Raw genomic sequence first — 22,611 nt, 5'->3', positions numbered from 1 at the left:
TCCTTCACCGCCGAGCACGAGATGAATTATAAACACAAATTAAGCACATGAAAATTCAGTGGTGCCTGCCTGGGTTCGAACCCGAAACATCGGTTAAGATGCACGCGTTCTAACCACTGGGCCATCTCGGCTCTTTCATATATATGTCGCGTATATCCGTCTCACTGAGGCCTTAATCTAGAATCTAGCTACGTCACTGATCTCAAATCAGAACTAAGCTAAGTATAAAGTAATAACAATTCGAGACACAACCTTATTAATAATACAGACTTCGCCTGCATTTTATTGCTCTCTGCAGACTGCGATATTTTCTTTTTAATACCAGGTTTTTATTGCCACGAAATGGAATTGAAACGTTTTTACAATCAAGTTATTGGATTAATAGTTTTCATAAGGGAATGTTTCTAAGAAAATATTTAGTAAAAGTTTTCACACTGTTTCATTGCGAATGTAATATTGAAGGGTTCGTGTTTTGACGAGGATAGAGATATTTCTTTATTGGTATGAAAATACAGTAGTAATATTACCCATTCCTTAAATCGCTTATACGCCCCAAACGGAACTAAGTCCCTATTCCGTATTCTGTGCCTTAATTTACATTGGCTCACTCATCCTTCAAAGAGGATCGCACAAGTTCGGTGGTATAGTATATGAGGAGTTGGTGCTGGTGGACCTATCCAAGTGAAATTGCACAAATCCCTACCACTATATGAATTTTATCAATCTTAAAGCAGTTTGGAACACACGAAGGCGAGTGATCGATGTTGCCAACATAATTTTTACTGTGTGCATTTGTTGGAACAATCTGAAACCATACTAGTAGATGGATGATGTTTTACAGGGTTCGGTTTTGGGATCTCAGATTTAACTAGTTCATGGAGAGTTAATCCTTCCCAAAATGAGTCCGATCTGTTGCACTGATGATACTCTTCACACAGCATGACGCGGCAGATACGAAGTGTTGGCATTACCACCGCGCAGAAAATAAACCACCGTGACATAGTAACCGACGAAAAAATTAAGCAGTTTTTGTCTACTCTTGTAATTGATTACAATTTTCAGTACAATAAAGAAATAATCAGAAAGCGATCGTTGGTGGCAAACGAGCAGGAGGCTCACCTGATGGAAAGTGACTACCACCGCCCATGGACATCTGCAACACCGAGGGGCTTGCAGGTGCGTTGCCGGCCTTTCGGGAAAGAGTACGCTCTTTTCTTGAAGGTTATTATTCTGGCTCATTCATTTATAAACTCCCTTATTGGTTAATAACCTCTTCCACCCGAACACTGCTTTACATTTTTTCTAAAAGCGGCTTTCCAAACGTTTCTGGTTTCCAATAGCACAAAAGATTCACTGACTATCCAATCGAGTAACCGAAATATTTAAAATTTTAAACTTATAACCCAAGTGTTAATTAATACGAAAATTTTAACAACAAACACTTTAATATATAAAGTAATTGACAACAATTAATTCTAAACCTGAAACGTATGTAATTCAAAATTATGATCTATATCTATCACTAGTTTCATCTTTTACGTCAAATTGTTTAAGTCTTCTTTTGTTATTATTTTATTTTTATTCTTTGCGTGATCTACAACAGTATCTTTATTAACAACATCTTTATTTTTAAATGGATTCATTAAATTCTGCTTCACTTTTGTAGTCGTTAATCGACCGTATATTTTCGTTGCCTTCGTTCGTTTCCTTTCAAATATTTTGACAAATCTATTAAGATTTCTTTTTACCTTTTCTCTATTATAATCTTCTTTGTTTTTACTCAATAAATCTCTTCTGACACGCGAAACATATATCTTGTCATATAAACTGTACAACTGTAAAGAAAAAAATACGTCATTATTCAAAATAATAAATTTCGCTTAGCTAAAAATCAAAATCTACTGCATAGGCTATTCTAGAACCATTCATGATTCAACATTTTACAAATCGATCAAGTCAGAACGTGCAAGAAATTCGCCAGATTCTGTGTCATATTAATTATTGATACGCAAATTTATTACATAACATAAACAGCCTGTAAATTTCCCACTGCTGGGCTAAGGCCTCCTCTCCCTTTGAGGAGAACGTATGGAGCATATTCCACCACGCTGCTCCAATGCGGGTTGGTGGAATACACATGTGGCAGAATTTCGTTGAAATTAGACACATGCAGGTTTCCTCGCGATGTTTTCCTTCACCGCCGAGCACGAGATGAATTATAAACACAAATTAAGCACATGAAAATTCAGTGGTGCCTGCCTGGGTTTGAACCCGAAATCATCGGTTAAGATGCACGCGTTCTAACCACTGGGCCATCTCGACTCAAATTTATTACTTACAATTAAATTCGGTAAATTTTACACGAATAGTAATCCTTTAATCTGATTTAATTTAATCGTTGCTTGGAATTACATTCGCTGTGATTTATTGATAAAGTTTATCACAAATATCGTCATTGATAGTTATCTCAAATGACTTTGCCTCGATGTTCAGTATGCAGCTCATAAAGCTGTAGATGCCGAGGTTACAGATTGGGCTTAATTCCTGGGTCAGATGGTGAAATATGAACCATTTCTTACATCGCCATCGACCTTGGGAACTGATATGTTATGTCCCTTGTGTTTGTAGTTACATTTCCTTAATTGATAGAGCCAATTGGACCACAACGATACTGGGTGAATGCTCTGGGTGTACTCCAAACGGGCTTGCACAGAGCCCTTCCACCAAGTAAAATATTTATAATATGAGACATGGTTTATTAGTCTAGTCACGCAATTTACGATGAAAAACCTGTGATTCTAAATCTATAAATGAAATGCCAGACTGCATATGTGTTTGCGCGCTCTACAATATCTTCTGCGTGGATAGTTCTTCTTAAAATTGTCACGGTGATCGAAATCAGTTCGAAAGGTATTCTTACCGATACATTAAAATAATTATTTAAAAACTCACGTTCGTCTCCGCGGAACCATTTAGTTTTCTATTTAAAAACTTCAGCTGGTTCTCAAGATATTCCTTCACTCCGGTCATTTTGCTCTGTAAGAGTTTTTTTAGTTACAAAAATTTAATTTAATTTGATTTCTTCTATCTTTATTTCCAGAACTTCTCGTATTAACTGACCACGATTCATCTCATGAAAGATATTCACTACCATATTTTTCACAATATGTAGATATTCTCATCACTATTCCCTGTAACAGGAACTGTAAGCATACATAGTGACCTTATACGCAACCACAACCACTCTGTGGAACCAGCTTTCGCCGGCGGTTTTTCCGAACCGATACGACTTAGGAACCTTCAAGAAAAGAGCGTACTCTTTCCTGAAAGGCCGGCAACGCACCTGCAAGCCCCCCGGTGTTGCAGATGTCCATGGGCGGTGGTAGTCACTTTCCATCAGGTGAGCCTCCTGCTCGTTTGCCACCTCTACTATAAAAAAAAACGGCTTTTTTTTTAAAGTCTGTTAATACTTATTTCGTAATGTTTTTTATTTGTTCTCGTAAATCTGCCAGTAAATACTGCCATCTTGGTGCACTCTACCTAGGTCCTAAACAACTTCTTCACCTCTTGAAAAGGTAAAACGCTTATTTCACAGCGTTGATTACATATGTCTTAGAATTGCATCCGAAACCAATATATTAGGTTTGCTCACGATATTTTCCTGTCGTTAAAACTTGGTCATGTTTGACCAGGTATAAATCCACAATCAGCGGTTTTTTAGCTACTAGGTCATATCGGACATTCCCTTGATGAAAAATTTAAGCCAAATTAAATTAATTTATACTAATATTAATTTAAATTGCACACTTAACGTTTAATAATTTAGTGATATTAAATTCAGTACCTTATCCTCATCGCTCATCCCCTCATATTGCTGTATCAGGTCCTGAACAGCACGGATTGTTCCCAAACATTCAGTTCGGTCTTCCTGGTGCGTGTCTTCCGTCAACGTAACATCGTAAGACGGATATGTGGATTTCTCTGTGTAAAAATATTAAAACCGATTTCAAAAAAAAAAAAACAATTTCGCTGTATATTTTATTTTGTAGTCTCGATCGATTTCTTTTTTATTTGGAATAAAATTTTAAGTCAGATTTTTTTGTCAAAATTATAATTATAATTTTACTTAAGTGATATCGTGTAAACAATAATAAAAAATACTCAATAAATGCTTTTATTTTAACTGTTCTCTTGGCATATCGCCCAGTTTTCAATGTTTTGGTCAAATCTCTGTAGTATAACCTCATAAGTCACATTTCTTTTTGACTGTATGTACTGTCTTAATTACTTACGTCATTATGGAATCAACATTACCGTATCTATTCGCACTATCGTCAATGGTGTAACTTTGTCCGGGAAAAACTTCATCGACGTCAGCATTAGTATCCTGTGGTACCGTCAGCCACTCCAGGAATTTGTAAAGATCAGACGGCAGTTCTGTATAAAAAAAAACAAATTTAGAAGATTTAAATTTAAAGTTATCGCCGGTTCTGAACGTAGATTCTATCGAAAAGGATCGGAAGGAAAGTTATGCTTTTTTATTACGATTGAATTTCTTTACTTGGTTACAAGCCTGTTTCATATATTCAACCGCCAAGTAGTAATACTTACTATACTATTGTTGTGTTCCAATTTTCAGGGTGAGTGAGCCAGTGTAACCACAGGCACAAAGGACATAATATCTTAGCTCCCGAGGTTGGTGGCGCATTGCCGATTTAAGGAATGGTTAATATGTCTTACGATGCTAATGTCAATGAGCGCTTGTGACCACTTACCATCAGGGCCCCATCATCATGTGCGCACACAAGCTACAATCCTAAGGGGTCCAACTCAACTTGCATGATTTGACCTCAATAAAAAAAAAAAACAAAGCCCAATAAGGGGAAAAGATTCTGAATAAGATCTAAAAAAATATATTGCAAGTTAAATTAAAGCTATCAAAAATACCTACTAGCACAGTTCTTCTGCTGCACTTGGATATCGACAAGGTCGGTCATGAGACGTACCAGTTGTTGCATGAGGCTTGTAGCTGCACCATCTTCTTTTTTCTCCTCACGAACTGAACGAAATATATAATCTTATGTTAACTGTGACACTAATATTAACACTATAGTCAATTCAATTCTTAGTTTAATAGCTTTTAGTTGTGCCAACAGGGCACAGATTGTTTCGGTAATGTCACGTAGGATTGAGACGACACGAATAACATTGAGCGGTACGATTGACAGAATAAAGTCAATTAAATTTTTAAGACAAGTATAGTCGTAGCAATTTCCTTGTTAATCCTTAACCTAGAACAACATAATTAACTCTTTAGTCTATTTCAGATACAAGAGGACAGAAAGCAAAAACATTTGACATTAAATTGATGTGATATCATTGGTAGCTTAAATAATCTGTGGCATTCATTATGGATTTGCAAGAAATGACGTTTTGAATGTCAAATTTAAAACGCAGGGACATAGCGGTTTGTATTGTCTAATGAGTGAAAAACTCTGAGCTTTGTAAGACATTCTGCAGTGTATTTAGTATCAGCATTGCAACCGTCCGAAGCCGGGGCGGGTCGCTAGTGTCTTTAGAGATATATCGAGCAAGTATTGTTAGTAAGTAGTGTACAATATAGCAGAGCTGTTAGCAAATCACATGGAATGCTTATGTTTTTCCTTCTACGATTGGAGTAAACTATAGGAACGATCAAAAACCTCTGACAACTAGTGTTACTCAATTACACTGAGTTAATAACTCTTTTGTGGAACAATTAATACGCTTTTACAACAGGAATCCAGAACACGTTCAAAAATATTCAAGTGTAAAAATTTTCTAAAGGATATTATAAAAATGATGATTTTTTAGACGATTGCACACTTTGGGAATGATACGATCACTTCCAGGCTATTTCAAATATATAAAAAAATATATTGTGATTAACAATTGTTAAATTTGATATGGAAAATGAACCGTCTTAGTTTATTTCATCAGTTTCTCTCAGATACGAGGTGTTTATTCCAAACCGGTGGAAGATTTTTGACAATCAAAAACCAAGTTCAACGCTTTATTAACAGCCTAAAATTTTCCCACTGCTGAGCTAAGGCCTCCTCTCCTTTTGAGGAGAAGGTTTGGAGCATATTCCACCACGCTACTCCAATGCGGTTCAGAGGATACACATGTAGATTTTCATTGAAATTAGACACATGCAGGTTTCCTCACGATGTTTTCCTTCACCGCCGAGCACGAGATGAATTATAAACGCAAATTAAGCACATGAAAATTCACTGGTGCATGCCTGGGTTTGAACCCATTAATCATTAGTTAAGATGCACGTGTTCTGTAATAACCGATGGGCCATCTCGGCTCTATATTGAATCAATATTTTGACCTTTAATTCGGCATTGATTCAATTTCAAAAAGAGCAAGTAGTGTTACTTTTTTGTTTCGTATAGCATGTGAAGTTTTTGGTACGATGCTTTATATCCGACCATATTTCATTTCCTTCTCATCAGACACACACACCTTATTATTATATCTTATGCGCAGTGCCATGAGGCTGGTCATGAAGGCCCAAGATACGATCAAGCTATTTTATCTACCCGTCACTGGCCTGTGATGATCGTCGTTGACAAACGTCTGAACCAAGAACAGCCATCAATCATAAATTGTGATACAGTCCTTACCTTCAATATTTTTTGTATCCTGCACTGCCCTTACAGCTTCTTGGCACACCTTTTTCATATTTTCTGTTAAATCAGCGAAACTCTTTTTTATATCAGCGTCAGCATTCTGCAAGGAGTTCTTATGCATAAGATTAATTAATAAAATATTTCTTACACGCTGGTACTCATTAGCTATTCTATCGCCTAAAAGTATTAGTTAGTATTCAACCGGTTTGAACGGTGAGTGAGCCAGTGTAAGTACAGGCACAAGGGACATAACATCGTAGCTAACAAAGGTAGCGGCGCATTGGAGATTGTGAGGAATGGTTAATGTTTCTTTCAGCGATATAATCTATATGGGCGGTGGTGACCACTTACTATCAGGTGACCTATTTGCTCGACTGCCTAAATAATCTTTAAAAAATACCATATAGATAGAGATATTATTGTAATAAACACGACATAGCTAACACAGTTCCGTACTTCTGTTAGATAGCACTATTTTGACAGAGGTCAAGCCTAGCTGGTCAACGTAAGTTAAAACGAAACTATGTCTGTAATTTACTAACATCGCTCGTTTGTCTGACTGGTCGTTTAGGAGCATTAACAGAAGTGCTAGGGCTAGCGGTTGTATTCTTGGATAAAATTGGAGATTTATTTAAAAATTTGACTTTAAATCTACTTGTAAAATTTTTAAATCTATTCTGAAACCAATCTCTTGATTGCCTAACGACATTTTGTCCTTTTTTCGCTGAATGCTTGTCCCTGATATTTTCTGTATAGTCGATTTTAACTCCGTATTCATCATCGTATAGATCATTCCAGAATACTGACTGTCGATGTTCAGCGTTTCTCTTGACGATAGTTTTATTTTCGTTTTTAAGCTGTATATTATTACTGACGTGTGTGTCTTTATGTTTTGTAATGTTTTCTTTATCGTTTTTCACTAAAACAAGTGCTACAGGTATAATGCTGTCTGTTTCTGAAACAAGAAGTCTTACTCAAGTGAATTTTTATAACTGAAGTGACTGAACTGAACTTATTATTGCAAATATAATATTTAAAAATGTACAAAGGTTGCTAGGAGTTCGCTTCCGTGTTAAGTATATTTACAATTGTGTATATATTTTAGTACTTAGTTTTCAGATGGTTCTCTATAAATAGGAAATTGGAGAATTTTTCACATGAACCAATTCAAACATGACACAACATATATCAAAAAATTTACTCAAGTGCCTCCAACCTGTAGACGTATGAACTAGATCATTCTTTACAGGCATTCGATTGACCTTTCTTTTATCTTCAATAGACATCAGTACTCTTGACCTGTGTCCAATGTTATCAACCGTTTCAGAATCATAAGATGGATAGTTAAAATCATCTTGTGTATCATTAACATTACGAAGTATTTTACCTGCTTTTATTTTTGTTGCATTATATCTGTTACAAAATAAACGATTGCACTGATTACATTGAACTAATAATTATTTGAAATCCAATTATTCGGATTACGATAAATTCACTATTTGACAAACGTACCTGGAATTTTGATTGCTATCGCTAATGTTTTTTTTCGATTCTTCAATTTTATCGTTACTGGACAGATAAGGTAAACTTATTAACCAATCTGACAGCACTGATATCAAACTTAACATACCATCGGTCGAAAATGAAATCTTGTTATCATTAGAACCACTGTTATTACCATCAATCAGTGGATGAATTACTTCGTCTGTTTCATTAACATTATCTGGAACCTCTATAGATTTTAGTGAACGTGAACCTTTTTTCCAAGTGAAAATAGCATTGCCTGTTTGTTTTTCATTATCAGGGGTCACATAGTAATGTGTCTCCTTAGATATTTCGTTAAGTTTTTTACAATTATCGTTTTTATTAGGATTTTTAATAAATTTGATGTGTTTTGTGAGGGATTTCATGAATTCTTCTTTGTCTTTAGTTTCTCCTTGTTTACGTTGAAATGAAAAACCTTCATATGAACCTAAACATATTAACGGATTAGATACAATTTTATAATTAAGTAAAAAAAAATAATATGGATAATACATATAGAAATAATATTTAAACCTTTTTTCGATCTTCTGAAGAATCTATCCAATAAGGACTCTTTATTGATATACGGTTTAAGTTTGTTATATTGACCATTCTCATCACTATCCTTCATAGTTTCAGATCTATCCTTCTTACCATATAATACACCATAATCACTATACGCCTGAGCCATTTTCAACATTTTATTGTATTTATTGTCTGCATAATTTTCTATATATTCTGTGTCGCTCACGTCTTTTCCAGCCCTTTCTTTTTCCGACTTCATATCTTTGGTGTCTAATGGAAATTGATTCATATTTTGTATCGTCATTTGTTTTATTGCTGCGTTTATTTCATCAGGGTAAAGCGGCATCGGTCCTTTCCAATTAATATTGTGGGTGTTTTGCGCTGAATATCTACTTGGATTCGTTAAAGGCTCAGGGTCAAATTTCTGCAACGAGATAAGGCGGTTTTTTACTGTGAAATTATAAATTAATCGATGCGCAAAATAGTTTTAGAGATATTAATAACATTGTAATCATAACTAACAATGCTTGAATAATATAATTTGTATACAATTCGGATTTTTTTATGTAATAGGTACGCGGACGGGAAAATTAGGCCACTTAATCTTAAGTGGTTACCACAGCCTATAGACATTGGAGCTGTGAGAAATATTAATCATTCCCTACACCGTGAATGCGCCACCAACTTAGGGTAAGATGTTCTGTCCCTTGTACCTATAGTTACACTGGCTCACTCACTCTTCAAACCCGAATACAACAATACCAAGTATTGCTGTTTGTCGGCAGAATACTTGATTTATGGGCACCAACCCAGACGGGCTTGCACAGACCCCTACCACCACCTGGTAGATATACTTAAGATTATTAAAACAATTAAATAAATTTAAAACGATTACATCATCTCTTTTATTCCTCTCTACTTGTTTGTCTATGTCATCCTGGCTTTGACCTTCATCTTCGAGTACTTCTTTTAAATCTTCATAGACAAGATCTTCTTTATCTTCTTCGTCGTCTACTTGCATGAGCCTGCGATGTCCCGGACGTTCAACCGGCGTATATTTACGTTGAGGCATTTCCGTCACCGAAATGGGGCTCCTAAACAAATAAAATAAGATATATTCTCTTAATCATTGATTTTTGTAAAAAAAAAAAACATAAAATAGCATAGTACTATACGTAGCCTTCTACATAGGGAGCGTAGCGTAGCGTTGTGTTCTACATAGAACGCTACGAATAAAGAATAACGTAAATACGTAGAGTAGATGTGATTACGATGATGATGATACAATACTCCTCAAAAAATCTCAAGGGAGATTAATCAACGCACATGACTAATTATAGTGCTCAAATGTTTGTGCAAACAAAGGTTACACACGACACAGAGGCGCGAGTGTACACGCTCTAAACTTCCACACACCGAGCAGTTACTGAGAAATTTTCAACAGAAAAACCTAATAAGTTTCCATCAGCCCGACCTAGGGTTTAAACCAAGGACCTTGGGATCTGCAGCCTTATATCTGACCAAAAGACCGACGAGGCAGTCGATCAGTAAAAATCATCTATTGAAGACGACAAATACTAGTATTTCAAATATGTACTCCTCAATTATATACTTCTACTGTCCCAAAGTCAAACGAATTGTACTTTGAATTTACTTCTTAGTGGTAGACCTTCGTGCAGGCACATCTGTACATCGCATTAGTAGGTTACCTGCCACTCATCAGTGAATATATCGCTTAAGTTCATTACTTTGTATTATGTGTTAGAGGACGTTCGTTACACAATAAGATGGCATAGATCCCAAAATTAATAGTGGATTGTTAATGTCAGAAATAATTTCATTGCTTACAGTATCTATGGGTGATGATAGATATTTTCAACCAGCTTAAGCAATAATTGTTTATTTGTCATGAAAATAATTTGCAAAACGTTGCAAAGACAATTTAACGGAGACCAATTCTGTACTTTTAAAAAAATTATATGAAATGGCACGTAAAAAAACGTCAAAATAGTTCAAAAACTTTACCCAATAGTCAAGTATGAAATTTGCATTGTATCTTGTGACAAAAAACACAATTACAGTATTTTTTTGTTACGAGTTATAATTACGAGAAATCAAATTAAAAAAATTGTGTTACATATCTATTTCGTTAAACTTTGAGATTAGCCATACGTAGAACTGTTCTCAATTTATTTTCGATTCAATGTATTCCAAAATAATTCCTAATTTTCTTTCCTAGAAATAGTAAAACATCAACTAAACTTACATAAGCGTCGAAACAATCAACGTAATACGGTACGCAGGAGGTGTAGACATAAATATATTCTTATTAAAATCAGTTTCATTTGGACTGTAACCAATCCTCTTATCTTGTTCATCACAAACTATATCTTCAATAATATCGTAGACATTATCTTTATCTGTCAACTTCTTTCCCTTACGATTAACATTTTTAACTTTATTTAAATTCGTATTATCTTTCGTATTCTGTTCAATAGCCTTAACGTTTTTAGTTGTTTTTTTCTCATAAAGCATTTCATCAATTCTTTGACTGTTTTTGTAGAACGGATGCTTGAGTTTCCTTTCATGATATTTTGTCTCGTGCGAATGAGAACACTTCGGGAAGTTCCTTCTTCTTTCTGGTACGTATTTGATAAAAATCTGTTCATCTTTGATCCACACTCTCGTCACACCTGTATTATTTCTAGACTCAGTTCTAGTAACATCGTTCGTTGTGTCTTTATCGAGATTTTTATGTACACCGTCCTTATTGTGTTTACGTTGACGTTTCGATGCTGATCTTTTAAACCGATCCGCTATAGCTTTCGTATCTGTCAGATAATTGTTACTCATGTCCTGTTTTAGTTTTCGAATCTGAGTGTCAGTTTGGATGAGTTTTTTGAAGAATTCTATAAAAAAATAAAATTATTATTATAATCTATATTAATATTATAAATACGAAAGTAAGTATGTCTGTCTGTAGCTCTCGGCTAAATCATTGAACCGAATTTGATGAAAATCGGTTTGAAGCAAGCTTGAAGTCAATGACATTTTAAAGCGAAGCGAGCAAAGCTGTGGCAAATTAGTTTACAATAAAGTAAGTAACATTCTGTGTATGTCCTAGCGCAAAGGCTCTTTTACTAATACAAGCGGCTTCAAAGCGGGTTGGTGGCAGATTTTGATCATGAATTACAAAAACAAAATAAACACATAAAAATTCAGTGGTGCTCGCCCGGGCTAGAACCCGCAATCGATCGCTTCACGTGTTTTAACAGCAGGGTCATCTCAACTTAACGTAGTTACAATTATTGCTATAAATGTTTTTTTTTTTTTTTAATTTCTTTAATCAGTACGCGTCTTATTATACTGGGATCGCAATTGCCTAACAAAAATAATACTCATGTATTTATTAAACAGAAACAGTTAATAATTATATTAAAATATAAAAATTAAATATGTTTTTTATAACGGTCAAATCAAATGTGAACTCCCTACCCCCCCATATTGTCTGGAAATAATAGCTAAAATAATTTAAATTAATATATTTATAATAATTGACGACCTCCGTGGTCGAGTAGTGTGTACACCGGTTTTCATGAAAACGCCACTCCGATGTTCCGGGTGCGATTCCCGGCCGAGTCGATGTAGAAAAAGTTCATTAGTTTCCTATGTTGTCTTGGATCTGGGTGCTTGTGGTACCGTCGTTACTTCTGATTTTCCATAACACGAGTGCTTTAGCTACTCACATTGGGATCAGAGTAATGTATGTGATGTTGTCCAATATTTATTTATTTATTATTCATATTATATTTTATTCTATGTATATATTACAAGAGGCTGTCTATAAACAGTTAATTTACCATCGTTAAAAATACCAGTGACTATATTAGTAAGGAGTTAACCCACAAACAGTCAAACATACGAATACAATCTTTATATATAACAAAACTGAGACCCCGCCGTGCCTGAACGCGATACACTAATAAACTACCCAACGTAATTTACACCAAACGGAGTGCTTAACCACCTAGACGGCGAATGATTCATTAAAATCTTGTGTAAATTTACTGAAATATTTAACGACGATCATTGAAGAGATCGAAAAAAATACATGTCGACCGATAAATATGTACGAATATTATGATATCAAACTTTTATGTAGACCATTAAACTATCCGTGCGAAGCCGCGTCTCGTAGTAAACGTAATAATTGTTCAAGATGTCAGAAAAGATCATGCCGCGTCAACCAGTAAAATTTAATGTATTCAAATATATTATTTTTATTTATATAATAAAACTTGCGACCCGCCCCGGCTTCGCACGGGTGCAATGCTGATACTAAATATACTACAGAATGTCTTACAACGTTTACCGTTAGACAATACAAACCGCTATTTCCCTGCGTTTTAAAACTGTAATATCTTCGAAAATATTCATTCAAATTACATGCTGTAAAGGGCCGTATTGATCTATATTAAATGCACAATGCATTTAAGGTACTTAATTGGTCTAACTCTAAAATAATGTGCATATAATACATATAAAAAATCTTCCTCATGAATCAATCTATCTATTTAAAAAAACCGCATCTAAATCTGTTGTGTTATTTTAAAGATCTAAGCATACATAGGGACAGACAGCGGTAAGCGGCTCAGCTTTATACTATGTATTGATGTGATATGTACATATATATGTATGTCGCATCTATCACGGTTGTACAGAAATTTGCTACAATCGAGAATCGAAGCAGTACCATTACAGTCGTAATTATAGAAAGTTAATATTCATTATGAATAAGACATTCAAATAGAAAAAAAATATAATAATAATTTCCATGATACTAAAAGCCCCTTGCAAATAATAATCTTTTCATCCCTTCCGGCTCCATATTGCTATTGTTCCATCAACCCCTAATGGAAACATAGTTATTTACCGCGTAGACGGTCGCATTTTCGTCCCTCTATAATTTTCTGAGAGCTTAGAACATTAGCGAGATCGCCACTTAGACTTGACAGGTCTGGAAAATTCTGGAACAGAGGAGACGCATTACAAATACTAAATAACTACCATTTTAAACTAATGAATAACTTAGATGTGTATGTATTTATGTAATTTACTAAATTGTTACAATTTAAAAAATTATCAATTTAAGAGAGCGGAACAAAAGTACTGGCCGGACGTCAGAGACGTCAGAGAGCGCTACGTCTGTACAAGAAAATAATTAAAGTAAATTGGTATCGACAAACTCCAATTCAAACTGAAGTAATGTATACTATTCAACATTAAAAATTTAATTCAAAAAAAGTTTTTTTTTTTTTTATGGCCTTGATTGGCGGACGAGCATATGGGCCACCTGATGGTAAGTGGTCACCACCGCCCATAGACAAAGGCGCTGTAAGAAATATTAACCATTCCTTACATCACCTATGCGCCACCAACATTGGGAACTAAGATGTTATGTCCCTTGTGCCTGCGATTACACTGGCTCACTCACCCTTCTAACCGGAACACAACAATATATATTTCATAATTTTGGCGCTAAATGTAGATCATCACGTCATCATCATCATAGACGTGGAGTCACTCTTCCGAGTGACTTCCAGTTTACGATGAAATGAAATCAAAACAAAACCTGTCATAGGTTACGGAATTCCTAAAAAATATTTTGAATAAACGCGAAGTTTCGCGGGCGACCCAATAGTTTTAAATAAAATATAATAATGTTTTTATTGATATTAAGTGTACATAAATAGTTAAATACATACATACAGACATATGTACATACATCAAAGAGGCCCTGTACCCCTAAACTAGGAGACCTCGTGTCTCACGGGCCAGTAACGTGTGATCCCAATCAGTGCTTAAATTCGTTTGATTTATTATAAAGTTTAAATTTTATGTTCAAATATATTAAGAGAATATGGGAGTCTTAAAGGCCCTCTCAACCCACGACCTTGCTAAGAACGTGTCAGATTGCATATCAAAACGACTATATTTTATCCAAATAAACTATACAACAAATCACATTTGAATCGCCGTTTTTTTTAATTAAAAGGCAGAGAACCGAGATCTTCAAGGCACCTCGAAAGGCAGTATCTTTATTTATGTCGCCCGCGGCGTTCTATGTGATGGTCATCTTTTATATAATTGTCCTTCCTTGGAGTTCAGGGTAAGTGGTCACCATTTCCTATAGACCTTGGTATTATACCATACCATACCATCAACCTTGGCAACTAAGATGTTATGTCCCTTGTGTATGCAGTTACGCACATTTTAAATCAAATCAAATGTTTTCTCTTGTTCACTCAAGTTAACTTTGCAATGAAGCGTTTTTGAATAGTAAATATTTAAACACTACCCACTTTTCAATCGTCATTTTACAAACTATATCAAATGAAGCTACCACCGGTTCGGAGTGTAGATTCGACCGAGAAGAACCGGCAAGAAATACAGTAGTCGCTCTGTTCCAATATTTAAAATACAAAGTTACTTTAGTTATACATGCAATATATCCTGCCTGGAAGGCAATACACGCATCATGCTCAGAGACACATAAAGATTTTCGATTTCGTTTGTAGAACAAAACGGATTTTTTTTTTATTATATCGGTAGGCGGACGAGCAAATGGGCCACCTGATGGTAAGTGGTCACCACCGCCCATTAGACGATGGCGTTCTAAGAAATATTAACAATTTCTTACATCACCAATGCGCCACCAATCTTGGTAACTAAGATGTTACGTCCCTTGTGCCTGCAGTTACACTGACTCACTCACCCTTCAAACCGGAAGACAACAATACTGAGTACTGTTGTTTGGCGGTAGAATATCTGATGAGTGGGTGGTACCTACCCAGGCTTGCACAAAGCCCTACCACCAAGGGAAATGACATTTTTTCGTTTTATCAAACGATCAAAAATTAAATTAACCGAAATCGATTTTGCTATACTGCGTATTGATATCTTCCAACCATAACACTACCCGTAATTAATAAAGATTTAAAATTCAAAATCAATGTTATGAAATGTCCTTATCTAAAATAATCGCTTTAAATACATTTCAATAAGATTACATTAAAGATATGGTCACTGTTGTTTTATCTAGTTTTAAGAATTAATATTGTCTGATAATGAAATGAACGGAAGCTACGAATTGTAATTTATTTTCATTAAAACATGAATTATTTTCGTTACTTATTTGGCAAAAACTACTAAGTCCAAGTGGGTCTTTATAGGCATGGCTTTGAACGTAGATTCTACCGAGATGAACCGACAAACTCTTTTCCAATATTTGAAATACAAAGTAAGTATACAGAAGCATTATATTATATTACATACTTGAGAAGAACTCGCGACAGAAACTCAGCTCAGGTTTGTTTTAAATCAATTTCTGATTGTTTACATATACACAATATTAAAAAGAAATAGCAGGAGGCAATCAAAATAAAAATATACTTTATTCAAGTAGGCTTTTACAAGCACTTTTGAATCGTCATTTAACAAACTATTTAAAGTAAAGCTACCACCGGTTCGGAATGTAGATTCTATCGTTTCATTGTATCAACCATGAACTCACTAATTATATAACAACTTTGAAAAAGCATTCGCTTGAAACTCTTCAAAATTTGCCAACAGGGGCATTTCGAACGCTTGAATTAAATGTATGTATATATTACATAAATATAATAAACCAAGATTACGCAAAAAGTAAGTGGACTCAGTATATTGATTTACATGCAGGACAGTAAATAAATATAGTCTAGGTACTTGGTGTCACCCGTAGCTTGGCTTGCGTTTCGGGGTCAGTCGTTATATGTTAGGACTTGGAGTTCAAACTCGCTCCATACCAAATTTGAACAAATCAGGTGCAGTGGTATTTTGATATTTTCTGCCTCAAACAACCACTCCGTGGAATCAGAGTCGAAATCTTGTATCCTCTAAGCAATATCACCTTGATTTATATTACAATATTTTGTATGTATAAAGCAACACACACACATCAATACTCGAGCACACATACACATCTCATTGATCACACAAACACACGTGCACTTTCGCAATTCATCTTCATCGTCAGTTTGAATTCATCGTTAATTTCAATTACCTTTTCTTTATTTCTATTATTTAATCTTTATTCAGCCGAGATGGCCCAGTGGTTAGAAAGCTACTTACCGATGATTTCGGTTTCAAACCCAGGCAAGCACCACTGAATTTTCATGTGGTATCGCGTTAATTCCATGTCAAATGTTCTTTATATGGCCATTATCTTGTGGTCGGATTACACAACTTTTTTTTTTTCATTGTAATTTTTTTTTTTTTTAAATCAGTTCTACTGGCAAATATCTCACCTAATGGTATATCATTTCTGTCCATAAACATTAGCACTTTAAGAAATAATGCCCACCGACATTAAAAATTAAAGACGTTATGTCCCTTGGCCGTGTTACATTGGCTCACTCACGTTTCAATCCAATCCAATTGTAATAATACCTTTTCAATTAATATATTCAGAACATAAACTTTAATTACATCTTTTTTTTTTTTTTTTTTAATTTAATACAAGGCTACGAGCGTGCCAGCTCGTCTCAATCAATAATTACCCTAATAAAATAAATTTTATACAAAACGGGTACCTAGTACAAATTAAAAAACATTATTTAGCACTTAAACGCTTGTATAACTCCCGTCTGAAGTGCCACCTGCGGACTTTTAAATAAACACCGGGCAAATTTATTCGGAAGGGTTAATATAGAAAACGCTGGGGTCTTTAAGACCGGGGCTCGTCACGTCGTATACGAGATGGCGAGTGGTTTTTTTTCTACACATCACATATATTTATAAAATCTAAATATAAACTATATCGTGTTCTAATCGATGTTTGTATAAAATGCTAAGTTTATGGAAGATTGTTAACATATCAGATCTTTTATATATATGATCAAGCATATATAATACGTTAATTTAGCGATATATCTTAAATTATTAATTATTTAATTATTAATTATTGGACGCCTTTATCTCAGAATTTACGCGTCAGTTATGTTAGATGGTGCATTTATTGAGGACGGTTTAAGATGATTTATATTTCAAATCGAATTTACAAATTTACCTGACGGAAGAATTCGCTTATGCGTCCGCTATCGTAAACGCTCCTCTTATGCAATATAATCGCAACCGAACAGCCCTATTAGAGTAGTATATTTATGTAATTTTAACTTTCACGATTAAGTCACCTGCTTTCCTTTTAGCTAAGTGGTCAGTGAATCTTTTTGAATATATAGCGGAATTGATTACCGGGTCGGTGAAAAATTTTAATTATTAAACATTTAAATAATTTCATCATCATAAACTCATACCATTGGTACATGGAACAAACACAATCTTGTTACTCCTGTTACTCGACTGCATAGAGTCAGTAACTCTTTTGTGGGGCAATGTATACGCTTCTACAACAGGATTCCAGAAGGCGTTCAAAATGCTTCTGTAGCCAAATTAAAAAAAAATTGTTAAGGAACGCTTGTGTGCGAAAGGTTACTATACAATTAGTGAGTTTATGTTTGATAGCACACCTTGGGAATGAAACCTCCTGGCTGTTTCTATTCATATACAATTATGTATCTAATTAATTTGACAAAAAAAAAAAAGACCCGCTGAGTTTCTTTCGCCGGTTCTTCTCAGGTCAGGGTGTTCCTTTTTCCGAACCGGTGGTAGTGTTTAATTTGACCATCAATAAGTAAGTGTAATGCTTCTATTTTGAATAAAGGAATTTGAGTTTGAGTTTCACGAACTTAGAACCGACAAAGTCAATGCTTCTCAAGCTATCGCACAGTTCATTACTCTAGTGACTATAAAGTCTTATATCCTGAATTACATGGGCTCTCCCTTGAGAACTACCTCCGAGGATATACCGCAAAGCAGCAATACTTAGTATTATTGTGATCCGGTTTGTTGTGGGTGAGACAGTGGACAGTGTATCTACAGGCACAAGAGACACAACATCTTAGTTCCAAAGGTTGGTGGCGAATTGGTGATGTAAAGAATGGTTAAGATTTTAAACGGCGCCAATGGCAATGAGCGGTGACGACCATTACCATCAGGTGGCCTTATTGCCAGTGCACCCACCCATTTCATAAATAAAAAACTGACGCTCGGTGCTTCTATCCTGGATTTGAACCCGCTACCTTTCTTTATGATTCACGTATCCAGCCACTAGGCCACATTATAAAAATACAACATAAGATTTTCAATTTATCCATCGATAACGTCGTTTACTACAAATTAAAAACTAATTAAAAAAAAAAACAAAAACATTTCTAGTATTGACCGACTACAATTCGATATTCGAACTAGTATCGTAATAAGTTTAATGGGGGTAAGGGAAATATCTTAGGCACCCTGAGTCCCCTATACCGATCGTCGATCGCTTGATTAGTCACGACGTTAAAGCGTAACAAACATATAAACAAAAACATTTTCTCATTTATAATAATAACAGTTACAATAATAGAATTCGATGTATTTTATTACAAGACCCAAAACTTAAATTATAACAAGAAATTCGAATGGAGTTCGCGCTATAATGAACTTGGAGACTTAAGGGGTAGTTTAACCCTTATTCGTATTATTGCTGGCCAATCCCCAATTAACTTTCTACGTATTTAACAAATACTGTTTGAGAAATGATTTCTTTAGCATTTAATTATCGGAGAAAATAAATATCTATTCGAACCTAAACGCGAAAGTAACTCTGTCTGTTACGTCTTCACGCTTAAAACGCTGAACCGATTTAGATGAAATTCGGAATGGAGATAGTTTGAGTCCCGGAGAAGGACATGGGCTAGGCTTTTTTTTAATCCACTCCTCGAGATGCTAAAATGGGGGTGAGGTTTTATGTGCTATAAATAAACTTTCATAAATTACGCGCAGTTAAAGCTAGAACATATACAAAAATTAAAAATATTAGAAACAAATCTTTAAATTTAAATGAAACCGAAACCTTGGTCCGTTCCAAACTAAAAAAAAAAATGCAAATACGTTCATAAATAACAGCACACTCAGACGAGCGATATAAAAAAAAAAAAAAACTTGAAAAATCGATAACCTCCCCATTTGAAATCGGTTAAAAACTCTCATAAGAGCAAAGTCGAAAGTATATTTCGATTTTGATTCTATGAAAACAATTCAAAGTTAGTTACAAATAATTATAACACAAGAAATACGCCTTAAACGTCTTCAAATTAAACCGTCGTTAGTCCCACGTGACGAACGCGAACCATTAAATCGCATGCCCTCTCGTTCACAAAGCGGACGTTAGAGCGAGACGCGTGACCAATTTTTGGAACTCGACTGACGTACGAACGTTCCCCTTCCCACATGTGGAGTTTGTTGTTTATTGAAACGATATTAAGTCTCAATTGATTTATAAGTCGTTACGCAGTCGGTTAAAAACGATTTACAAAGCCGTATATGGTATATTTTAATTGGATATTGTAACTACTCAGTTAAATAGTTTACACGGGCCTAGAGAAATTTAAATATCATTTGTTTTTAGACAGTCAAGTAGATTAAAACCGTTCTAATCGAAGAGTTCAAACTCAGTCACATCTGTATTTGTGTTTAAAAGTACTGTAGTTCGGGAAAATAATCCAATGCACGTAGACGGTAATATGTTCAGGGCAAGGTATCCGTTTCTATAAAAAAATCCGCTGACATTTTTAACTTTGCCGTTTCGTAAATTCAAATCATTTGTAAAAAATACATTGGTAAAGAAGGCATATTATTCGATACAAGATTATATTGATGATAAAAAAGCGTGGAGTTAATGCTCGTTGACTTCCAAGCAGGAGACATGACATACATATATAATTGTATTTAACTAACATGACTGTATTTTTAGATGTTGAAAAAGAGTAACTACTGAGTTTCTTGCCGGTTCTTCTCGGTAGAATATACATTCCGAAGCGGTGGTAGCTTTACTTAAAATAGTTTGTTAAATGGCGATTCAAAAGTGCTTGTAAAAGCATACTGGAATAAAGTATATTTTGATTTTGATTTGATTTGATTTTGATTACGATCTCGTCCACGCAAACATACGTTTAAATACTTTTTGATAAAGAAAAATATATGTATATTTTAGTAGGTAAGCATATGGCCCAGCTTATGTTAAGTGGTCACCACATCGCCTATAAACATTGGTGCCTTAAGAAACTTTAATTGTTCCTGACATCTCCAACGTGCCATCAACGTTGTGAACTTGGTTATTATATCCCCTGTGCCTGTAGTTACACTGGCTCACTCAGCCTTACGAATCACATCAATACAAAGTGTTGCAGCTAGGCGGTAGAACATATGATGAGGGGCTGGTACAAAGTTATGTGAACAGGCAAAAATCTTTACCAAGCACGTACGTTTGAAGTAATTATACTAACTGGAGTTCTCGAGGCTTTATATAAACTGTAGACAAATCGAAACACGAATGAAAAAGCTTCAAATGATAGCGTAAAAATCATACTTGAATCATCTTTTAAAACCAGTTTTTCATTGCTTTAATATACCAAGAATACTCGTTAAGCCAAGTTTTTCAAAATCAAAATAATCTTCATTCAAGTAGGAATATAAAGCACTTTTCAATCGTCGTGTTACATTGTTGAATTAAATGTAATGTTATCAAGTTTTAGGAATTAATTTAAAACTAAGTACTTGGTGGTAGGGCTTTGTGCAAGCCCGTCTGGATAGGTACCACCCACTCATCAGATATTCTACCGGCAAACAGCAGTACTCAGTATTGATGTGTTCCGGTTTGAAGCTCCTCTTTAACTGTTATAACACTTTTTCGAAAAACAAAGAAAACAGTTTTTTAATTCTAATTTGAATTACGCATTCCATCGTTCAATCGACTGTTTTATATGTTATATTTTCTGTTTCCCATCACTAGCCCGTCTGTCAAAAAGATCGAGCTAACTTGAACAGGGTATAAACCAATATCTCTCGTTTGAAATTCTACCACAAGTGTACTAACCAATTAGTAAAATAGTCATTGAAAAACTTGAATGCTATCAATGGTATAAAACTTTAAATAAGAGTTCGATAACTGTTTAATATACGATCTTCTAAAATTTTCAACAACAAATTCCGACCGCCGAGCAAAGAGTCAAAACATCCGAAGAAAAAAAAAACTCCATTTATATACACGCAAGCAAGTTTAAAAACTACTTAAACGTTATGTTTCGTCATCAAGCAGGGAGAGCAAGAAATCAAGGAGTAGAGTTCATACCGAACGCGAATCTCCACAGTCTGGAGTGCCTGAACGCAACGTCTGCCCGAAATATAATATTTTGTATTCATTATTTTGTAGTGTAGGAGTTTGCGGACGTTTTAATTTTTAAAATGAAATTTTAAGTTTTTCGTTCGATGAAAATATTATCGACGCGCTGATATTAACAGTTAAATCAAATTTGTACGATTCAAATATAAAACTATACAGTAAAGTATTTTCGAATGGTCAATATGTCAACTGTGTCATCGTGTCGGAATACAGCCTCGAGCAAGAAGAAACGGCAAGGACCCCGCAGATTGTTCTTTGAAATAAATAAAAGAGTTTTGTATTATATATTATATAGATATTACATTTAACATACATTTGCAACCTGTAAATTTCCCACTGCTACGCTAAGGCCTCCTCTCCCTTTGAGAAGGTTTGAGGATATTCCACCACGCTGCTCCAATGCGGGTTGGTGGAATACACATGTGGCAGAATTTCGTTGAAATTAGTCACATGCGGGTTTCCTCACGGTGTTTTCCTTCACCGCCGAGTACGAGATGAATTATAAACACAAATTAAGCACATGAAAATTCAGTGGTGCTTGCCTGGGTTTGAACCCGAAATCAT

The 22,611-nt window shown here is 34.9% G+C and overlaps 1 protein-coding gene across 1 annotated transcript; it reads right to left on the bottom strand.

Moving 5' to 3' along the window:
- Window positions 1-2,467: 2,467 nt before the first annotated feature.
- LOC135194219 (uncharacterized) lies at window positions 2,468-11,579 on the bottom strand. Its single transcript, XM_064219403.1, has 12 exons — window positions 10,993-11,579; window positions 9,622-9,820; window positions 8,736-9,150; window positions 8,190-8,649; window positions 7,894-8,090; window positions 7,220-7,632; window positions 6,672-6,777; window positions 4,952-5,059; window positions 4,315-4,437; window positions 3,845-3,981; window positions 2,953-3,036; window positions 2,468-2,509 (listed from the first exon to the last, which is right to left on the bottom strand). Exons 1-12 carry the CDS (start codon window positions 11,577-11,579, stop codon window positions 2,468-2,470), a joined length of 2,871 nt encoding a protein of 956 aa, XP_064075473.1.
- Window positions 11,580-22,611: the final 11,032 nt, after the last annotated feature.

This window comes from Vanessa tameamea, chromosome 28 (assembly GCF_037043105.1).
Source record: "Vanessa tameamea isolate UH-Manoa-2023 chromosome 28, ilVanTame1 primary haplotype, whole genome shotgun sequence".
Taxonomy (NCBI): Eukaryota; Metazoa; Arthropoda; class Insecta; order Lepidoptera; family Nymphalidae; genus Vanessa; species Vanessa tameamea.
This window is presented reverse-complemented; position numbering and strand designations above follow the sequence as displayed.